This window comes from Echinops telfairi, unplaced genomic scaffold (genome assembly GCF_000313985.2).
Source record: "Echinops telfairi isolate 266 unplaced genomic scaffold, ASM31398v2 ScPeMD7_23;HRSCAF=83, whole genome shotgun sequence".
NCBI classification, from domain to species: domain Eukaryota; kingdom Metazoa; phylum Chordata; class Mammalia; order Afrosoricida; family Tenrecidae; genus Echinops; species Echinops telfairi.
In genome coordinates this window covers 75,748,328-75,768,508 of record NW_022103920.1, presented here as the reverse complement: position 1 = coordinate 75,768,508, position 20,181 = coordinate 75,748,328, and the positions used below count along the sequence as shown (strand labels likewise).

At 38.7% G+C, this 20,181-nt stretch overlaps 1 protein-coding gene across 1 annotated transcript in view; it reads right to left on the bottom strand.

Moving 5' to 3' along the window:
• HDAC9 (histone deacetylase 9) overlaps window positions 1-20,181 on the bottom strand; it is a 1,007,885-nt gene that overhangs the window by 302,750 nt on the left and 684,954 nt on the right. The window contains exons 13-14 of the mRNA XM_045288655.1: window positions 14,226-14,359; window positions 3,549-3,669 (exon numbers count right to left, since the gene is read on the bottom strand). Coding sequence (XP_045144590.1) covers window positions 3,549-3,669; window positions 14,226-14,359 — 255 coding nt within the window. The remainder of the gene's footprint in view (window positions 1-3,548; window positions 3,670-14,225; window positions 14,360-20,181) is intronic.

Sequence of the window (20,181 nt, the reverse complement as noted above, 5' to 3'; positions counted from 1 at the left end):
TAATCTACTTTCTTTAATCGTTTGCTCAGCATACAGATTAAATAAATACGGTGAGAAGATACAATCCCGACACATTCCTTTCCTGATTTTAAACCTTACAGTTTCACCTTTTTCTGTTCACAGGAAAAGATCAATTTACAAGCTCTGCATAAGCACAGATCAATTTACAAGCTCTGCATAAGCACAGATCAATTTACAAGCTCTGTATAAGCACATTTTAGTATGATGGGACATCCACTCTTCTCAAGGCGATCCATAGTATTTTATAGCTCAAAGAGTTTGTGGTAGTTACATACGACTTAAGAGTGAAGGGGTGGAGTTTAGCCAGGTCGCAGCGTGATGACCTCATTTGGAGGCACTAAGGAGATGAATAGCTCCTTGGAGGCAGGACACACGCTCACTCCCTGTGAGACATTCCTACGGACAAGACACATGGAGCTACGCTACAGCTCTGGAGCTGGAGGAGCCATGTGGAGACCCCTGCCAGCGCTGAGATGCTTACAATGCCACTGGATCTACAAGACTTTCCACCCACTGGCCTGTGATCTGCCTGCTTTCAGAGTCATTGCATGAGTCTGACGAGGAATTTATAGATTGGTATCGGACATAGGGGCTAATATCCGACTTATGGACTTGATCTGGACTGGTCTGGGATGCTTTCTCAATATTCAATTGCTCTTGTATATAAAGTTTCCTTGTACACATATGAGTGTCTGAATTTGTTTCTCTAGTCTACGCAGACTAACACACAGTTGAAACCCTTAGCATAGTCAATAAAAGACATGTACACATTTTTCTGGTATTCTCTGCTTTCAGCCAAGATCCATCTGACATCAGCCATGATACCCTTTGTTCCATGTCCTCTTCTGAATCCAGTCTCAACCTCTAGAAGTTCTCTTTCAAACACTGTTGAAAGAGATCTTCTCCGGGGACTGGTCTCTCCTGACAACATGTCCAGCGTACATGTGACAAAATCTTGCCGTCATTGTCCCTGAGCATTCTGGTTGTGCTTCTTCCAAGGCATAATTTCATCCACATTTTGCTTGCATGTGATACTAATAATACTGTCCTATAATTTGAGCATTCTGCTGGGTCACCTTTCTTTGGAATGTGTACAAATATGGATCTCTTCCAATCAGTTGATCAAGTAACTGTCTTCCAGATTTCTTGGCATGGACCAGTGAGTGCTTCCAGTGCTTTATCAGCTTGTTGAGATATTTCAACTGCTATTCCACTCATTCTTGTACATTTGTCAATGGCTAATGCTTTCAGTGCAGCTTAAACGTCTTCCTTCTGTACCTCTGGTTCTTGATCATATACTGCCTCTTGAAATGGTTGAATGTCCACTCGTTCTTTTTGGTACAGTCACTCTGTGCATTCTTTCCATCTTTATTATTTTGCCCATAGAGTCTTTCCATATTGCAACTTGAGACTTGTATTTTTTCTTGAATTTTTTCAGTTTATGATTTGGTGTTGTGTATTCTTTCTTCTTGGTTTTCTAACTCTAGGTCTTTGAACATTTCATTCTAATGTGTAAGGTGCTTTTATAATTTATGCATGCCCACATACATATTGGACTTATTTTATAGTTCCAAATTATACATTAAATTCTCTCTTATTTATTTTTAATTAAATTCTCTTTAAAATAATCACACAAAATGATGCACATATTGAACATTTTGAAGATACTGATTTTATACAAAAGTGCTAAACTTCCTAAAATATAGCACAGCCATCTTACCATATTTTATAAGTGGCTAAAGGTTAAATTCCAATTATTTTTCAAATGTATCATTTCTTTTAAAATGTAGTGTATTGGTTGTTCAGAAGCCTTTCTCGTGTTTATTTATACAAGTTGTTATTAAAAGTCTGATTGAGCCCAGTCCATTCTACAGGTACCTAGGTCTGGGTTGGTTTATGGTTGGAGACCACGCTGAGAAAACAAAATGGGGAAGGGCTTTCTACTAGTTTCCCCTAAATTGATTTTTTTTAATTATGGAAATATTTTCTTTTTAAAAAAAATCATTTTACTGGGGGCTATTGCAGATCTTATAACAACCCATACACCAATTAAATCAGTCACATTTGTGCATATGTTGCCATCATCATTTTCAAAGCATTTTCTTTCTACTTGAGCCCTTGGTACCAGCTCCTCTTTTTCCCTTCCCTTCCCCATCCCCCCACCCTTTTGGACCCTTGATAAATTATAAATTAGTATTATTTTCATATCTTAATACTTTCTTATCTTCCTAAAACCATGAAAGTCAATATCTAGCTTACTTTATCTTTGTGTTTAGCAGATTTGGATTACTAATTCATATAAAAATAAGAATATTTATCATATAGTATTCACAGCAAAAGGAAGTATTTTATATAAAGTATCTCAATATAGTGATGTAGGTTCTTTTAACAGAAATAAAAATTTCAGAGCATACACAGAATATATGTTTACATTGAATTGTCTTCATAATTTATATGCAACTTTTATTTAGCAATATTAAGTATTTTTAATTATTGATTTTAAACAATGTGTTGAAGTTCATCTTTCTACCCACTTCTCTGCAACCTACCACTTCCATGTGACACAGCAAGGGCAGCTTCAAAAATTCATTGCAAAATCCCATATCTTTTCATGCTATTTTTTCACAAACTTTTTGAAGTTTCTTCATATACTGTATTTTAATGCAGTTCATTTTAAAAGAAAAGATCCTAAAATCCACTTAGCCAATAATGTTTTAGTTAAAATACATAAAATATAATCCTTTAACATACATTGACATGTTGTATCAAATCATAGAAATTTATTAATATACCATGCAATTGTCTCAGGTAAGAGCATATCACTTTGCCCCAAATCATTTGTTTCTATCACTGTTATAACTTCATAATATAGAGTTATGCAACATACATTTTACTATAAATTAGCTGATACATGTTTAAATATATGATAGCTAAGGTTATGTTTATTGGTTTTCCCCCTCTGTCACTTAGTTAACTACTTAATTTTGTAAGAAAGGAAGGCATTCATTAATCATATTACCTTATGTTTTGCAACCAATCTTACTATCAAAGAAGTGTGCCAGACATAGTGAAAAGCAGTTTCATTTAAAAAAGTAATTGCACTGTGCCGTGTGTCTACTGAGGATGCTGAAGGAAGAACACAGAGGACCGACAGACACAGAGCAAAGGGGACCTTTGAAGCCAATTGCAATTAGCTTCCTTGTTTCCTTTACTCTTAAAATATAAGCAAATAAACTCTCTAATGCATTTACTCCATATGCTAAAGCACATTGTATACATGTGAGTCAGACAAAGGTTATTTTTAAAGTAGGATATCATGGAACTAGCATTGTTGTTTTCTGATGCAGGATTATCTTATTCCACATTGGCCTCTCATTTAATATATTCATTCCACAAAGCATGTGGTTGGAAAAACTGATTTTTATTTTTGTCACAGTGCTTGCCAAGTATTTTAAACTGACACCAGCACTGACTAATGATACTGCTGGAATGCGCTATTCTCAGTAGAACAGAGGCCCCGTACAGACCTGTGAGTGTCCTGGGGTCCAGCTTCTGTCCATCCAGGGGGTTGGTGCCATACAAGAGTGAATGATGTTCAGAATGAACAAGCTGTATTTCCTCCAGGCTGGCTTTTCGACCTTGAATTCTCTGAAAGAAAACAGCAGAAGTCTACAGTACTTCACTGACAACATTTGGAAGAAAACAGACCGCAGATCATATTTAAGGTGATTAATAGTGGACTGTGCTTGAGCACGCAGGAATGTGACACTGATTTGCTTATGAAAGCATCCTAATAATATTTGAAAAGCCAGTGTATGCATGGCTCAGATGCAATGGATTGCTTATTCCTAAGTGAGCAATTGACATTTAACATATTCTTCTTTTGGCATCAAAAGAAAAAACAACATTAACTCCTTTTTAAAAAATATCAGCTAAAAAACGCACGGGTTACACACAGATGCATAACTTGTTTAGCAAAGAAGTAGTAAATTCATTAAAATCTAATTTTACATTCAACTTAAGAATTGTTCAAAAGTTGGTACTTTTTCTTTCTCGTGCTAAGTACAAATATTTCAAATTTAAAAATTTTTTGATAAGCATGCTCATCCTTCATGTGTGTACACCTAAGGTATAAAAGTAGTGTTACCGTAGGGCAGTGTTTCCTAGGGTGTGCTTTACTGCCCCCTGGGCGTGCTGGAAGGATCGAAGGAAGCTGCAAACACAGATACCTATACTTTATCCTGGGGTGTGGGCTACAGTACAAAAGCTGTTTAATTTCCAGAGGGGCACTGAGAGTTTTTTCTTTCTCTTCTCTCTCTTTTTTCTCTTGTCTGAAAAAGGGCTGCATCAGAGAAGCATCAGGTGGTGTACCAAGTTAACAAAACCTCTGTTGTTGGTGGGAGTTGCCCTCAGGTCTGCTCGGACCCCTGATGAGCACATGGAGAAGATAATGAAGCCCTTCCTGGACCAGTCAGGCCCTTCTCCGGGAAGGTAGCCCCATGAGTGCACCCGTGTGGCTATCACGTCCCTTTATCGCTGTCTCCCCCTGTTGCTCCTGACTACGCAGCTACCAGTTTACATGGAATGCCCAGGTCACAATACCTCTCGCAAGATAAAGGCAAATCTCTACTCAACCATTTCAGCTGCAAGTGACATACTCATGTGGGTTGATAATACGTGGTTCACCGTGGGGGTAGGACAGGGAATCTTTGATATACTGACACTTCTAAGACTTTTTCTGGGTAGATGCCAGACCTGTGCTTGTCGTTAAAGATAAATGATCAGGTTGGATTGGAGGAGGAATGGTGGGAGACTTGAGGGTTACCATCAGGACATGATGTAAAGCAGAGCCACCTTGACATGGTGCCACTGGGTGCTGAATAAATAAACAGAAACTTCTACAATTGTCTTTTCAATAATAAAGAAGTTTTCTGGTTTTGACACTATCATTGTGTTACTCTATATCTCACTGAAAAAAATTATACATAGATATAGATATCCAAGATATTATCCTCAGGTAGATCAAATAAGATCAATAACTTTGAGGCCTATGGCCATTTATTGATGGCCATCGGATCCACCATCGTCTGCTCAATAAATATATTATTAGACTCAGTGCACTGCAAGTAAACATTTAGTTTGACCAAACTAACAAAAAACAAGAACAGTCCAAAAACTAAAATGACAAGTTAGAAGATAAAATGAACTCAGGAAAGTACAAAGTCAATAGAGAGAAGTGCACTTTCGTTGTAGATTTCAGCTGGGGAAACTCCTCCAGATACAGAATGGTTCCTATCTGGCTTGAGTTATGCAAGATTTGAGAACAGACTGCAGCAGCCCGTCCTGAGTTGAGATGGAGGAGACAAAAAGAGCAATAATCTCATCAGTGGTAAAAGTGCTGGGCTTCTCTCCAAAGGGCTGGCCACTGAATCCACCAGCCACTCGGCGAGCGAAAGAAGTGGCTGCCTGTGCCCATAAAGGTGTACAGCCCAGGAAACGCTACCAGGCCCTGCTTGTCCAGTTGGCTTGTTCTGAGTCAGCATCCACTCAGTGGCAATGTTGTTGTTGTTGTTGTTGTTTCATTTGTTTGTTTGTTTTCTGTTTCTTTGGTGGAGGGTAGTGGGGCAAGTTCCGCTTTACTTTCTGCGAGGTGATGAAGTTACAGCCACTAGCAGACAGATACGGAGACAGACACTTGTCTCTGAAAGTGAATTTTACAACTAGTAACTAGAGCCATGTCTTGACTATAAACATTCATGTTTATGAATTCTTTTCCTTTCTCCTTTTTAGTATTTCAACTCTAAGGTGAATGCTGGCTCACTAGGTACCATGTGTAATGAATGCCCTTTGTTTTCATAAATAAGCCACATAATGTCCCACGCTTGTTCTAAACCCTTCTTCATCCCCCACGTTCTGACCTTCACTCAGTCTAAATGTCAATCACACATGATTTAATTGCTGACAGTAGCTCAAGTGATGATAAATCATAAAAGGCCACCTGCTGAATTTCAGTCATCCTCTTGTATAATATCAGGCAATTAACAGTGAGAATAAAACATCTGACTCAACCTCCTACTATGTCCTTATTCTACGAGCACAACCCTCTGGTCTACCCGCTCGTCCCCTCTCTCACTAGTTACTGTGCCACCATGCACAAGTTTTCACGTTGATTACTTTTGTTGTCCTTCCTTACTTCATTTCCAGGTCTAGAGTGTGTTGTACATTCATGTGCTTTTTAATTTTATTGTTAGAGCAGATATTTCTTGTACCATGGTCTTCTACTTCCGTAGCTGCTACAGAACCAGCTCCAGCAACACGCTACACAGGTTTCTACAGACTGAGAAGGGAAAATGAAGTCCCTAAGAATGTTTATATCTGGAGTAAGGAGCTGGAGAAAATGTGTGCTATGATTTGTAGCTCACAAGAACCCTGCTGTGGGAACTGAGTGGGCAAACTAAATGAAAAGTTCCAAAACAGCAAAAGCTTTCTATTTCTTAATACATAAAATCTCTTGGAATGGTTCCATCTCACCTCACTTTTATTATATGCCTCAAACTGAATACTCCACTGTGGTCAAATAATCAAATAGTACCACTTCTTGGACTACTACCCATCATTGACTGTGCTACTTGTTTGTGCTTAAAGATAGATATTCTCACTTGAACCCTTCCATATTTTCTATTTCCTGCAAGCCCTTTATCCCTCCATTTCTCTCTCATGATACTCTCTTGAGTCATAGGCCAGTAGCACAGTGAGTCATAAATTAGGAAAAAGTCCTTTCACAATCTTACCCCAAAATAAACTGATTTCTGTTCCTAGAGACACCTGGTCTGCATAATGTCTTCCCCAAATCACTTACAATATTCTGATCAAAAGGATTTGGGGGACTTCTGGGTACACGAGGAGCCTAGGTGTACTCAAGGGATGAAGTTTACCCAGGACATTTTCATTTAAGGTACACCTATAGAGGTCAAGTGTATTGCCAGTGTAGGCCTAGGGAAGCTTCTGTAGGGTTCTTTTCTCACGTTCATAAAGAACCATCACCACACAGAGCTGGTTCCTCGGTCCGTGAACATTGTCTGTGACGCACACTCAATGAATTTCTTCCCTGAGATAGGGAAAAGAGCAACTGTGCCCACACTGTGCTAAGCACCCCAAGAATGTTATCTTCCTTCGATCAGGCCCAGTGGAGACCCAAACTGGTCTATGTTCAGGTTGGAATTGTTTAAAATGACCATATCATTGAGTCTCCCAGCACACCGTGGTCCTTTCCTAAAGAAACAGTCTTTCTAAAATAAAACCCCTTAATGCAACCTGATTACAGAAGGAATGCTGGGAACATGCTCTACAAAGTCATACTGTGACAGGATAAAAAGCAGCCTCCCCACACCCACCCACACACAGAGCACACACACGGTATAGATTGATATTTTTTTTCTGCCAAGGACCAGGGAAAAAAGGAAACAGTTCTATTCCTTCCCCTCCTGTGTTCAAAGCCTGGATTGAGGCCAGTGTCCTAATCAGTTCGCATTGGCCCTGGAGGAATCAGAACCTTTTGTAAAATATAATAAAGGGCATAAAATCATGATAAAATGCATGAAAAAGCAGTGCCTTTGGTTAGGGAACTAGAAATAATTTAGCAGAACAGATGGATTGCATTGGTTTGGTATTATTGAGGACATGAAAGGGCTCATTTTGTGGCAGTTCCAAAATAAGAGAAAATGTCCAACTTAAATTTGACAAGTCAAAGTACCTGCCTCCGCTGGGGGAGACTCTACTTTCTTTAATCATTTTCAAAGTGGTGACATATTCGGCAAGGATTTCCACTGAAATATCTCATTTTGGGAAAATAGTTCATCCATTGTCCCTAAACACAGGGATGCAGGTTTAAAAAAAAAAAAAAAGAATCAACAGGGCTACAGACTTACAAAGTTGAAAAAAAAAAAAAGAGCAAATGACTGATTGGTTTCAAAGTTGCCCTCTGCCATCGAGCTCATTTTTAAGAGTAAATGAGTCCATTTACAGCCTGTTGATTATTCTTAGTATATATTTTTCTCTAAAAACAACAACAAGACCCCACAGAGGTCTAGTCTGATGGTTCATGCCCAAGTACATCTACTGGAATTTTCAAAAGATAGAACCAAATGCTTTAAAAAATAAGTTTTATAAGAACCTGTTCCAATAACTGTGTCCTATCCCAGTGTTTTCTGTCCTTGCCTGGCACCCTCCTTGTCCAACAACGGGTTCCACTCACATGATGCTTGTGGAGAAAGGAAAGAAGGAAGGGGGCAGGCAGGCAGGCAGCCTGACAGGCTTCTGTCCTTGCTGCTGGTCACCCGGCAAGAAAGGACATTCCAAGTAAGAGGCCTTCATGAACCTATTATGAGGTATCTCTCGGGACTTTACTTCTTTATCTAAAAAAGCAAAGAAGCTTGTCTAGATTATTGAAAACCTTCCTTTTAGCTCTGAAATGATGTGATTCTAATTCAAATAACTTTATATCCCAAACTCAATCCTTATACTTTCCTTGACTCAAGAAAGGAGCCCAAGTCAAGCTGTGGGTTCGTGTTGGACTCTCTGAAGCATCATTCTGGAGCTGACTGCTTCTTGAAAGATTTACAGTCTTGGTAGTCCTAGATAGGGTTGCTATGGGTTAGAGTTCATTCTATGGCATTCAGTTAAGTTTCAGTGGTTCCTATTCTTTGCTATGACAACTTCAGGATAAGGAATTCTTCCTTAAAAAACAAAAAAAATATGTCACTTCTGAATCTATGTCACCTTTGTTTCTGAGATAAATATTAATGATCTTACTATTCCATTTCCAAATATTCATTTCCATTGACAGACTTATTAAACTTACGCTGAGAAGTTGAGTTTATGTCAGTAGTTCTTAACACAGACTACACACTGATGTCATTTGGGAAAGTTAAAATATATATATATATCAATGGCCTGGGCCCTGCTCCCAGCTTCCAATGAACTTTAACTATGGAAAACCTGGCTATCTAGACATTGTATAGCTTCCCAGTGGATTCTCATTGGCAACCAAAGTTGAGACCCTCAAAGGACCTTCCCATTCTTCCTGCTCAGAAGTAAATTCAAGACACTGATAGTGACCTACATTTGGGATTGTGGAGTAGTTAATTGGTGATAGAAGAGAGATTATGGTGTAAAAATAATCTACTTTGTGTTTAAATGACTAATGCCTTCAACTTGTACTACAATTTACTTTGAAATATTTCAGGACATAGAGTTAATTGAAAAACACTTCAGAAAAACAGCAGATCTTATACACTGTTAAAGGTCTGAAGTGGTTAACTAGCACATCTACTATACAGATCAGTAAGTTTTATTTCAAATTAACTTATGTCCTTCAAGTGGTTATGCTCATCGGAAAGCAAGAAAAAATGAAATAACTTATTTAATTGCTACGTTTTTATAACTGTTTAGTGATTGAGTCTTCCATATTATAATTATAAAAATATAAATGTCAAACCCAAAGCATTAATTTTCTGTAACAATCATGCATGAAACAAACTCTCGATACAAATTGTCATGACACAAGCACCATAGTTTTCAGATGACTGGAAAACATATAGCTGTTCATTTTTATGAATAAACTTTAATGCCTCTGATTACTACTTTCTTGTATCATCTTCCAAATGTCCTCAGAATGGCCATTTCTGGTCACTCTTTTTTATCAGGCATTTTTTTACACAAATTGGTCCTTTTTATCGGCATTTGGAAAACTCCAAATCACCCTATTTCTGCTTCTAGCAGCAACTTTATTTAATGCATTTATTGGCCTGGGACCATTCTGCAGTGCTATTCAAATATCTCTCAGCACAATGATATCACACCGTTTGATTTATCCATCACATCTAAGTTGTTTATACTGCTTCCCAACATTGCTGTTCCCTTTGTAGCACATTCACCGGCTTCCCGGTTGAGTTTCTGATTGGTTTGTGGTTAGATTCTAACACACACACACACACACAATTCCTTTCTTTCTTTTTGCAAGCTAAACAAAACAGTAAGCTGTTATGTGCTGCCATCTAGTCAGATTATGCCATAAAACAAATGTTTAATTGAATTCCCATTAACTTGAAGTATTCAGTGCTCTGTAGCCTCTGTGTCAGAAAGCTACATTACGTTTACATTTACAAAAGTCTTTCTCTTTATTTAGATCTGCAAGAGGTTCTACAAAAGCACAGGGACTTCAGGGCAGTCTGCTGAAGACTTCCCCTGAGGTCTTATAATGTGGTACTAAACTTCTTCACCACCTTTCTCATTGGAAATGCGGAGAAGTCCCAGGATGGGCAACAGTAGCTGGGTTTTGTGTCCCAGAATTGTTTTGTAATTACTTGGTGTTGGCATTTAAAAGAAAAGAGTTAAACATTTCAGCACAGTATCTTGCTTAACGTTTGGACCTCTGAATTAAGCAAAACAGTTATTCAGTATTAGTCACAAAGAGGCAATGCAAGTTCCACATAATGTGTAATCCAACAAAAGCATTTAAAAATGTTATTATTCTCAAAACAAATGTGAGAGCAAGCGAATGTCTGTGGGTGGTTTGGTGGGGCTGGGAGTCATGCGCCCTTCTGGAAAAACAACTGCAAAGACATTTCTGACCATTGATGGGTCCATCTCGGGTGTGTGTGTGTGTGTGTGTGTGTGTGTGTGTGTGTGTGTGTGTGTGTTTAAACCACGAAGAGTACATTCTTTTGACCCAGGAGTACACAGAACACACTTTTGAATCCTGGCTACCTAGTCAAAGAGCTCATTTCTGAAGAGGGCACCAAATGACCCTTCCAGATTAATTTCTCGTGGCAACAATAAAGCTGCTGGTTTTGTGTCTTCTCCCACACAGATCCACTAAACTGTGTATGAATGATTCAATACGGGGGAAATGGTATTGGCATGAAGACTACAAACTGTCTTGCTAATTTTTTTTTTAAACAGTGCCACACCACGTCAAAAGAAGTTAATCCATGTAACCACTTTAATCTAATATAATGAGGACCAATGTTTTTTGCTGACCGCCAATCAGGACTAGTAAGCAGGGCCAATTTATATTACAGCCTACTACCTAAGAGAAGCGAGTTGGCTAAAGTATATTTAAAATGTTCTTTGTTCTTAACCAAAGAGTCCTTTCTGTTCCAAATAAACTTCTTAGCTATTCTAACTTCATGCACTCCTTACAGCTGGAAGACATCCTGGCAAATGCCCAGTTTAACCAGCCAAAGGTTGATGGTTTGAATTCACTCAAAAGCACCTCTGATGATCTGCTTACAAAAGGTCACAGATGTGACAACTCAATGAAGCAGTCTCCCTCTGTACCCTGGGGGTTTCTGTGAATCAGGGTGGACACCGGCAAATAACCACAGTGGACTGAGGGGCCGCTCACTCGTTCTCATCAGCCCCACGGCGCTTTCTCATTTCCCTGTGCCAATCACACTGCATACACTGCACCGCGTGGTTTCAAATGAGTCAAGACTGAAGGCCATGGAATGAGGCATTACAAAAAGAAGACGGACCAGAAAGAGATGATAGTAGGCTTTTAAAATTATATAAGCTGTATAAGCAGAAATGTGTTTTATCTAGTCTTCCACTTTGCTCTGTTCATAAACCCAACCCACTGCTGGGTAGTTGATTTAAATTGATAGTACGAAGCTGCTCCACAGGGTTTCTGAGAACATTAATCTCTATAGGAGCAGAGAGCTTTGTCTTTCTTCTGTGGGGCTTCATTTAGGTTTGAACTGCAGACCTTGAGGCCAGCAGCCCAGGGCATAACTCACTGTGCTAAGTAGGTTCCACTACACAAACACCACCTCCCTCCCCTTAAATCAATAGACTGGAGGAATACGTATCATTGCATTGCCATGACTTTAAAGACTGTGATCACCCATTTCCAAGGGGGACTGCTTGGACCAGGATAGTTGCTCCTGAAAGGAATAAGGCCTTGGGAAAGCCTAAGTAGCAATGTGTGGCTGGCAAAAGTACATACACACAAGCAGGAAAATATTTAGAGCAGATACAAAGGTGGGACAAGATTATTCACATAAATAAATGTATTATGTCCAGTCTGACCAGTCTACCAGAAATAGGCCCCCTTCTTGGTCTAATTTATGTATTCTTTGTGGACTTGTGTAGAAAATGGAGGGTTTCATCTCTATGATGTATTAGCAAAAAAAAAACAACAGAAATCCTAAAAGATAATGCTAAAATTAACACGAGTATGAAAGTGTTCTCCCAAGTCATTGGCAAAAGATAAATAATAGGCTTTCACTTAAGAAAGAGTTTGTCTCACTTAAGAGAGACAAATCCATCCCCAAGTCCTCCACTTTGGGATTTTCTAGGTAACAGACACATAAGTCCTAGAAAAACAGGACTATATGTGTGAAATCCTCTTGATAATTTTATTTTAAATATATAATAAAGCTTGTGAGACTAAATCTATACACAGTACCTTATAAGACATTATCAATATTTTGATTTGAATAAAAACAACCAAATGAGTGCCCCTGTAAGAAGCACTGTATGATCTGCTTTTTAAAGAGAAAATCCATACAGAAAATAATTTCTCCTATAAAAGAACACACTGGTTACGTCACCACTTTTCAGAGACACAGAACCAAATTGATGTTGCTCATGAGAGTACACGCGAACCTGAACAGCGCTCACCGGCATCTCTTACAGTTTTCCATTTCAACTATGTATTTTTTTACCACATCACTTCAAATTAACTTAACTTTGATCGTAGATTTTCAAAACCAATTTTAGTTGCTGAAACATCAATGTACTCTTGACGGTTTTCAAAGATTTGATAACAACGATATAGCCATTTATATACACTATCTTGAAAATCTGACTTTGTTGATGTAAAACTTGCTCATTACTTCTATGAACAGATATTGAATTTAATATGTTCTTAATGCATTCTTCGCTCAAGAAGTAACCAGAGTCAAAATATTACTGATTTAGTTTTGCTACTGAACAGATAAGAAATATGTTAGATTTCCTTTATAGATATGCAAATAATAATAATAATGGAGGCAAATAGCAACGCGTTAAATTGTCAATGTGTTTGGTCAGGGGCAGAATCATTGAAATTCTTTAATCCCAGTGCGTGGAATGTGTCTGACACATGTTATTGAGCAAGGAAAATGTATATATTTAATCAATAGATGTTCAGTTACTGTGAGACAATGTTTTTTTTTTCTTTTGAAAGGTTTTAGATCCAAACAGTGTGTAACTAAATGATAAGCAACCATAGGCATCAATAGTGACTGAACCAAACAGCTGCTGAAATCAAGCTCTGTGTCCGGCGTCAATGCCGAAGCATCCTCCCCTTGTCGAACAGGCTAACACGTCTCTGCGGGGTCCCTCCATGCAGGGGCAGAGAGCCTCCCCTTTTCCCCATGGAAGGCTGCTGGTTTTCAGCTCTGCCCTGGTGGTTAGCAGCGCCACGAGGAACTGCACCACTAGGATGCTGACCAATGCCTGTTACTTGTCATATTTTAAATATTCAAGTGATGACCAAATAATAAATATTCAAAATTTTTAGGATGGGAGTCCTCCTGAGTTAGCATCCTATTTTCTTTTAACATATTAATGCCTAAAGAAACATTTTTCTTAAATGAAAAAATCGCACTTACCAAGAATCTACAGAAATCAAAGTAATACTTAATGAAAGCATTCAAATTTGATCCCAAATCCTAAAAATATCAATCGCATCAGTAAAAAGAAGTTTGGCTTTGTGGGTTTAAGAACGGCCGATGCTTTCAATCTACCCATTTCTGAGGAACAAAACTGACGTCTAGCAACCCCCAGTGTTGCTGAAAACAAAACTGGCCACCACCCCATGGGCAAGTGCATTTGCATTCATTGGCAAAGAGGTGTTTCAAGGAGTTTAACATAATTAATGATACCTATTTGGGGGGGAATGCTATTATGTGTCGAAAACACGTGGACTCGCAGGAGGCATATTCAGGTAACTGATCATTCCGTTATCACTGAGCACCTACTGGATGCCCCGCACAGAGTCCGGTGGTAAATTCTGTGTCGCTAGTTTCCATGACAGTTCATCAATCATGCTGTTTGTACTACGTGGTTAACATTTTTGTACTACAACCCAAATGAATCTTGGCCTCTATGCATGATTTATTTAAGAAAGAAGAAGAGTGTGGCCAATTCAGGATTACCTCACATTTATTTAGCAGCCCAGTCTCCTGCAGCCGTGACCAGATGCTCCGTATCCGTCCAGCGTGCTCGGGGTGGGTGGTGGAATTGCCACAGATGCACTGGTGTTTCAGCATCAGAGGGTCATAGGCAATTCCTTCAGGACAAAGGAAACACAAGATTGAGTAGTGATATAAGGTGATAGGCAGTACATATCTGAACACAATACAACTACTTAAAAAAAATGGCACCCTTTAAAAAAATAAGCTTTAGGAACAGAGGACTAAAACATAGCAGCAATTTCTCCAGAGCCCCATGAGCTATGTAGTTCTACGTCTCTGAATATGCATGGGGAAAACATGAGAAAAAACAAAAAGATGGCAACAGTATCAAACCTAGCTTAGTAAGTCTGTTAAGTAATAAAGATGGTGACAACCCACAGAACAGTAACTCTAATCTTCATAGCATTTAAAATTATTATAAAGTATTTTACACAGATTTTTTTTCAGTTCAGTAGAGGTTTAAATTTTATCTTTTAAGCCACAAAACGAACTGACTATTCAAACCTTGAATTAACCTATTGAATAATTTCAGTCTCATTTTCGACCTGGGTCACATCCTTGGTGTAAACTATAGGCTTTCCAATTGCTTATCGATTCTGATTTTCAATTCTTCCAAGGCTGTGTGTAAAGAACTTCTTTGTTCATGTGTGCTTTTCTTATAATGTATACACGTATGTCATTAATATGGACACTGTACATCTTATAGTACTATGGAATTTTTGAAGTATTTCTTTTAAAATGTCTATGATTCATTTGCTAAACTTCTACACATATTACATAAATACTCAATACAAGTTTTTCTTGAATTATCTTAAATTAGTTTTTTTTTTCATTAGACTTTGACATGGGAGAGATTTTATTAAAATCTGATGAAATGAAGCATCAGTGGTGTGTAAAATAAAATTTAAAAAACTTTTAAACAAAACTGTAGATGACAGTTGTAGCCCTAGTCATTTTAAAAAGGTTAACGTCATCAAAAAACCTCCTTGGGGAAAGAAATATGGCTAGCATAAAAGTTATTTAATCAAATCACCTCCAACAAATTACCATCAATTTCCATACTTGTGAGAGGTCAGGATGATTAAGACCTTTCTGGCCTTGGAATATTCATACAAAGTGCTTCATTCATTTAAAAAAGGGGTGGGGCCCTCACAACAACCGGAGAGAGTAGGGTAGAACTTCCCGGGTGGGCTTCTGAGAATATAACTCTTTTTTTTAAAATCATTTTATTGGGGCTCATACAACTCTTATCACAATCCATACATACATCAATTGTGTAAAGCACACTTATACATTTGTTGCCCTCATCATTCCCAAAATTTGCTTTCCGCTTGGGTTCCTGGAATTAGCTCCTCATTTTCCTTTTTCCCCTTCCCCTCCCTCCCCGCTACCCCCTCCCTCACGAACCCTTAATAATTTATAAATTATTATTTTAGCTTATCTTACACGGCCCGGCGTCTCCCTTCACCCACCCTTCTGTTGCCCATCCCCCAGAGAGAAGGTTATATGTAGATCCTTGTGATCGATTTCCCCTTTCTACCCCCCCTTCCCTCCTGGTATCGCCACACTCACTGCTGCTCCTGAGGGGTTCATCTGTCCTAGATTCCTTGTGTTTCCAGTTCCCATCTGTACCGTTGAGAATGTAGCTCTTTACAGTGGACAGCCTACTCTTGAACTTCTGTCCTTAGGGTTAGCAGCCCAAAGCATAACCACTGTGCCACCATTACTCCTATGCTGCTCCATAAAAGGCAGAAAGCCTTCTTTCCTGTTGCCCAGGATGTTAATCCTCACGGAATGATCCTCACATATTCTCCAAGGCTCCGTGTGCACGTTATTTCCTACTACTCGTTCACGTTATTGCTGCTGCTGTGTCCTCGAGTTACCCATATGGAGCCTATCGACAACAAAAGGGAACACAGCCAGGCCCCCACAGACCCTCACCCTTGTCGCTCCTCTTGACCCCGTTTTAGTCACGATGCCAATTAATCTCCACCAGTGTTGCCCTCTTTTTCACCAATCTCCATTTTAAGGAGCATTCTGGTCTTACTTCCTCCATGAAAAAATGCGCTTGTTCTTCTGTTGTTCCATGGTACTTTCAATATTCCGCAACAACACCATAATTCAAATGCATAAATCCCTCCACAGTCTAGCCCTCACCTGCAGATCAGATGGTTGAGAAGACCATGGCTTGGGTCAGGCACCGTTCAGCACCCAGTTTAAAGAGGTCTTGTGCAGCATATCTGTCTGCTGCAATACAATAAATCATTTGATTTCTTGACTTACTTTCACGAGTTTTGTGGATCCAATGAAAACGAAATCTTGACAAATTCAATCTTATTCCATTTGTCATGGTGTCCATTGGTCCAGTTGTGATAATTTCTGCTTTCTTACATTTATTTGTAATCCATATTAATGGCTATAGCCTTTTATCTTCTTCAGATAAGTATTTCAAAGTCCTCTTGGCTTTCAGCATAAGCATTTGTATCATCAGCATAGACCTACCCAACGCCACTGAGTCAGTGCCAACTCACAGCAGCCCTAAATTACAGGGCACCCCCACTGGGGATGCCGGAACAAGCCTGGGGTGCTGAAAAAAACCAACCACCCAGATACCTATACTCTTCCCTGTATTATGGGCTATATAGTAGGTAAGTTTTTAATGGCAAAATGCACTGAATATTTTTTTCTTAAAAGGGATCAAATGCATTTCTGAAACTATCTTACATATATGGCTTTCAGGGCTTTGAAAATACTTCAGGACCAGACAGCCCCATCTTTCTCCATTGGAGTGGCTGGTCGATTTGAACTGTTGACCTCATCGTTAGTCATCCAGGGATTACCCAACAGCCCCACCAGGATCCCTGCATACAGCAGATTGTTAAGGAACCTTCTTCCAATTATTACTTCCATGTGTTTCTTCACATAATCCAGTTTCTTGGATTGCTCATTTGACAGACAGACTGAAGTATTTCCATTATAAAGCTTTCTTGATAAGCTTGATTAGAAAATGTACCATGGACTTCTGATTTTTGTAGTATTACTTCCTTAACATCCTATCTTTTATTTTCCATGTCATTTTTTGTTCCAGTCTTCCAAAAGCCTCTAATATAGGCATTTCTATACTCACAGTTGTATTTCCACATGGAATTTCAGACAAAGAGGAGATGAAGAAATATCTTTAAGCATTAATAATATCTTTAATTCAAATGGCAGGAAAACATGAGGAAAGGCAGAAAATAAATGTCATTGAAGGATAAAAATAAATTTTATCCTTGATAAAATTCCAATTTACCAAGGACTTATGAATTGCTATTATTCTAACAGGGATTAGTTAACACATTTTATATCACAGTTTTATCTTCCATAACACGAAAGATACCTTACTACTACTACTACTAAATGAATACAGAAACAAATAGTATCACATCTGCCTCATTTCGAAGGCGTATTCTCAAAGAGTAGAGTCTATTCATTAAGCTTTCTATTTCCTTTCTTGACATATAGAACATGGCCTCCACAGTAGCTTTCCCTTTTAACAACAATATCTCTATAAAGCACTTTACTAAATCATGAAACAGGTTGTAGTAGCTAGAAATTGTAGTCAGGTATTTGTATATTATAATGTCAAGTCCAGGAATTCTTGAAATAAAGTCTAGAACTCTAAACCTCCCCTGACTTAGCTAAGTGGCCTATCACTGAAGTGACACCAGGTCAAAAGCGAGGTGGTACTTTAACCTCATCCTTCTCTTCCCTGTCTTTCCCTTCTCTGAACAAAACGTCTAAGGTGAGAAATAAGCCTGCCTTTCTCTCTGAATTTCATGTCAAATTATCCTTTCGTCTGATCCACTGGCTACTGTTTCCAATATAAACCATTGATCTGGTCGTTTTCTCCAATTTTTCCTGAATTTTCTATCCTGATCGCTGTGGTTTGGTTTTTAAAAGGTCTCAATTTTAATGTTTTTCTTAGACAATCTTAGACTTTGTGCTTCTAATTGTTTTCTGATTTTCGTTGTTATTAAATGACAATGTATATGACTCAAGTCGTGTTGCTTGACATTTTCCTTAGTGTTAGCTGTGCTGTTGTCATTGAATCCATTTTAAGTCATGGAAACCTGGTGTGCACAACAGAACTGCTTTGTGCAGTTTACAAGATAGAACCTTCCAGAAGCAGATCTCCACGCTTGTTTTCTGAGGGGTCTGCAGGTGGGTTCAAAGTGCTAACCATCCACCTAGTAACTTAACTGCTTGTACCACCAAGGGACTCCTTTATTAATCATTAAATGCGCTAAGTCATCATCAGTGACAGAATCAATTCATGTCTCTAGGTTTGCACTTAGTCTCGTAAGACATTTTTAGACTGAGCCCATCTGGTCTATAATTGGAATTAAGTATACTATTTTCAGACCTGAAACTTTTGATCCTGATTCCCAATTCCTAACATTCCATTTTATTGAATTTCTGGTAGCTGCTGGAGGTTTCAGCCTTCTTAGGTATTTATTTAACAACATTTATTGAACACTTTCCCAAACTTAGGGACTACCAAGAAGGATTCAAATATGGGAGGGCCCAGCACCTTCCCCTAAAAGCTGCATAATTACTAACCCAGAGGGGCTACTCTGAAACAAGGGTCATTTCAAACGGTTTTCAAATCATAACTAAACAGCTCCTGTCACTCGGTTTACTCATCAGTGTCGTGTTCCATCCCTCTAATCTAGTCCTTTTACCACAACTTTGAGTATCATCTTTGCATTCTATCACTAGCAATCTTTTTATATCTTTTAACAGGAACAGTTAAATCAAAGACTCCAACTGTACTCTTTTTTAGATATGTGTGAAACTTCACTTTTTCTATTCAGCAAGTGCTGCACTAACCCCAAATGACTTTTCTCACTAGATTGGAAATACTCTACAATACAAAAAGTCTCCAATTTACTGTGGCGTTCTATTCCCATGTCTGTTGTAAACTAGTTCTGGCATCCGCCAAATACTTCACATTTTGTAAGTTTTCATTTCAAAACATGACAGAATCTTCAAGAGTAAATCATAAAACTGAACACCTGTCAGTGACTATCTGAGACCAATATCAGCAAACCACGAATGTCAACCTTGTCTATCGTACACCCCGGTCTTCTTTAAGGAACTGTCCATTAATGCACAGCTCAAAACCAGTATAAATTTTGGGGCTACCGGTGATTACAGTTATTATTTTCCCGTGAATAATCTCATCAGAGTTATCAATCAGACAACTGGAGAGGAAAGGAATAGACAGAATTCCATCTGCAGCCTCCAACTACCATTGAATGTGACCCTGTTTGGGTTCAGGAACTGGAGTATGTGTTGTTACCCGACTGTAGCGTCAAGAAGGAGTTTCGATCAGAACTGAAATTGGCAGGAAGAGGAGATCAAAACAGTTTATTACAGATTTCCTGGCAACATATAGGGAAAGATGTCTTTATCTTCAAGAATCAGTACGCAGGATCAAGCAAGGCCTATACGAATACTCTATGCAAATGTCATGGGGCCTAGTTGGTGTAGTTGGTTGCACATTGGGTTAGTGGCATCAAAGTCAGCAGTTTGAAACCACCATGATCCAATTCCTGACCCTCTCAGGATTACATTAAATGTTAGTTGGTACACTCAATGAGCAGTCCATTTAAAGAATACCGGAGTATACGATAGACAAAGTTTCATAGTTTGATGATAAAAAGAATGGGGTTAATGCCCTGTGTCCCGGCTACTCATTTCCTTTTTATTGTTATTTTTTTTTCCTTTCCCCACCTCCTTTCTAGTTGTTTACCATGTGTATCCCTGTATTTGTTCTGGTCCCTGCCATACTGCCTGGTCCTCACCCCAGGAATGTTTGTCCTGGTAGGGCGTGATCAAGGGTAATGTAACCAAGAGGAATTACTGAAACCCA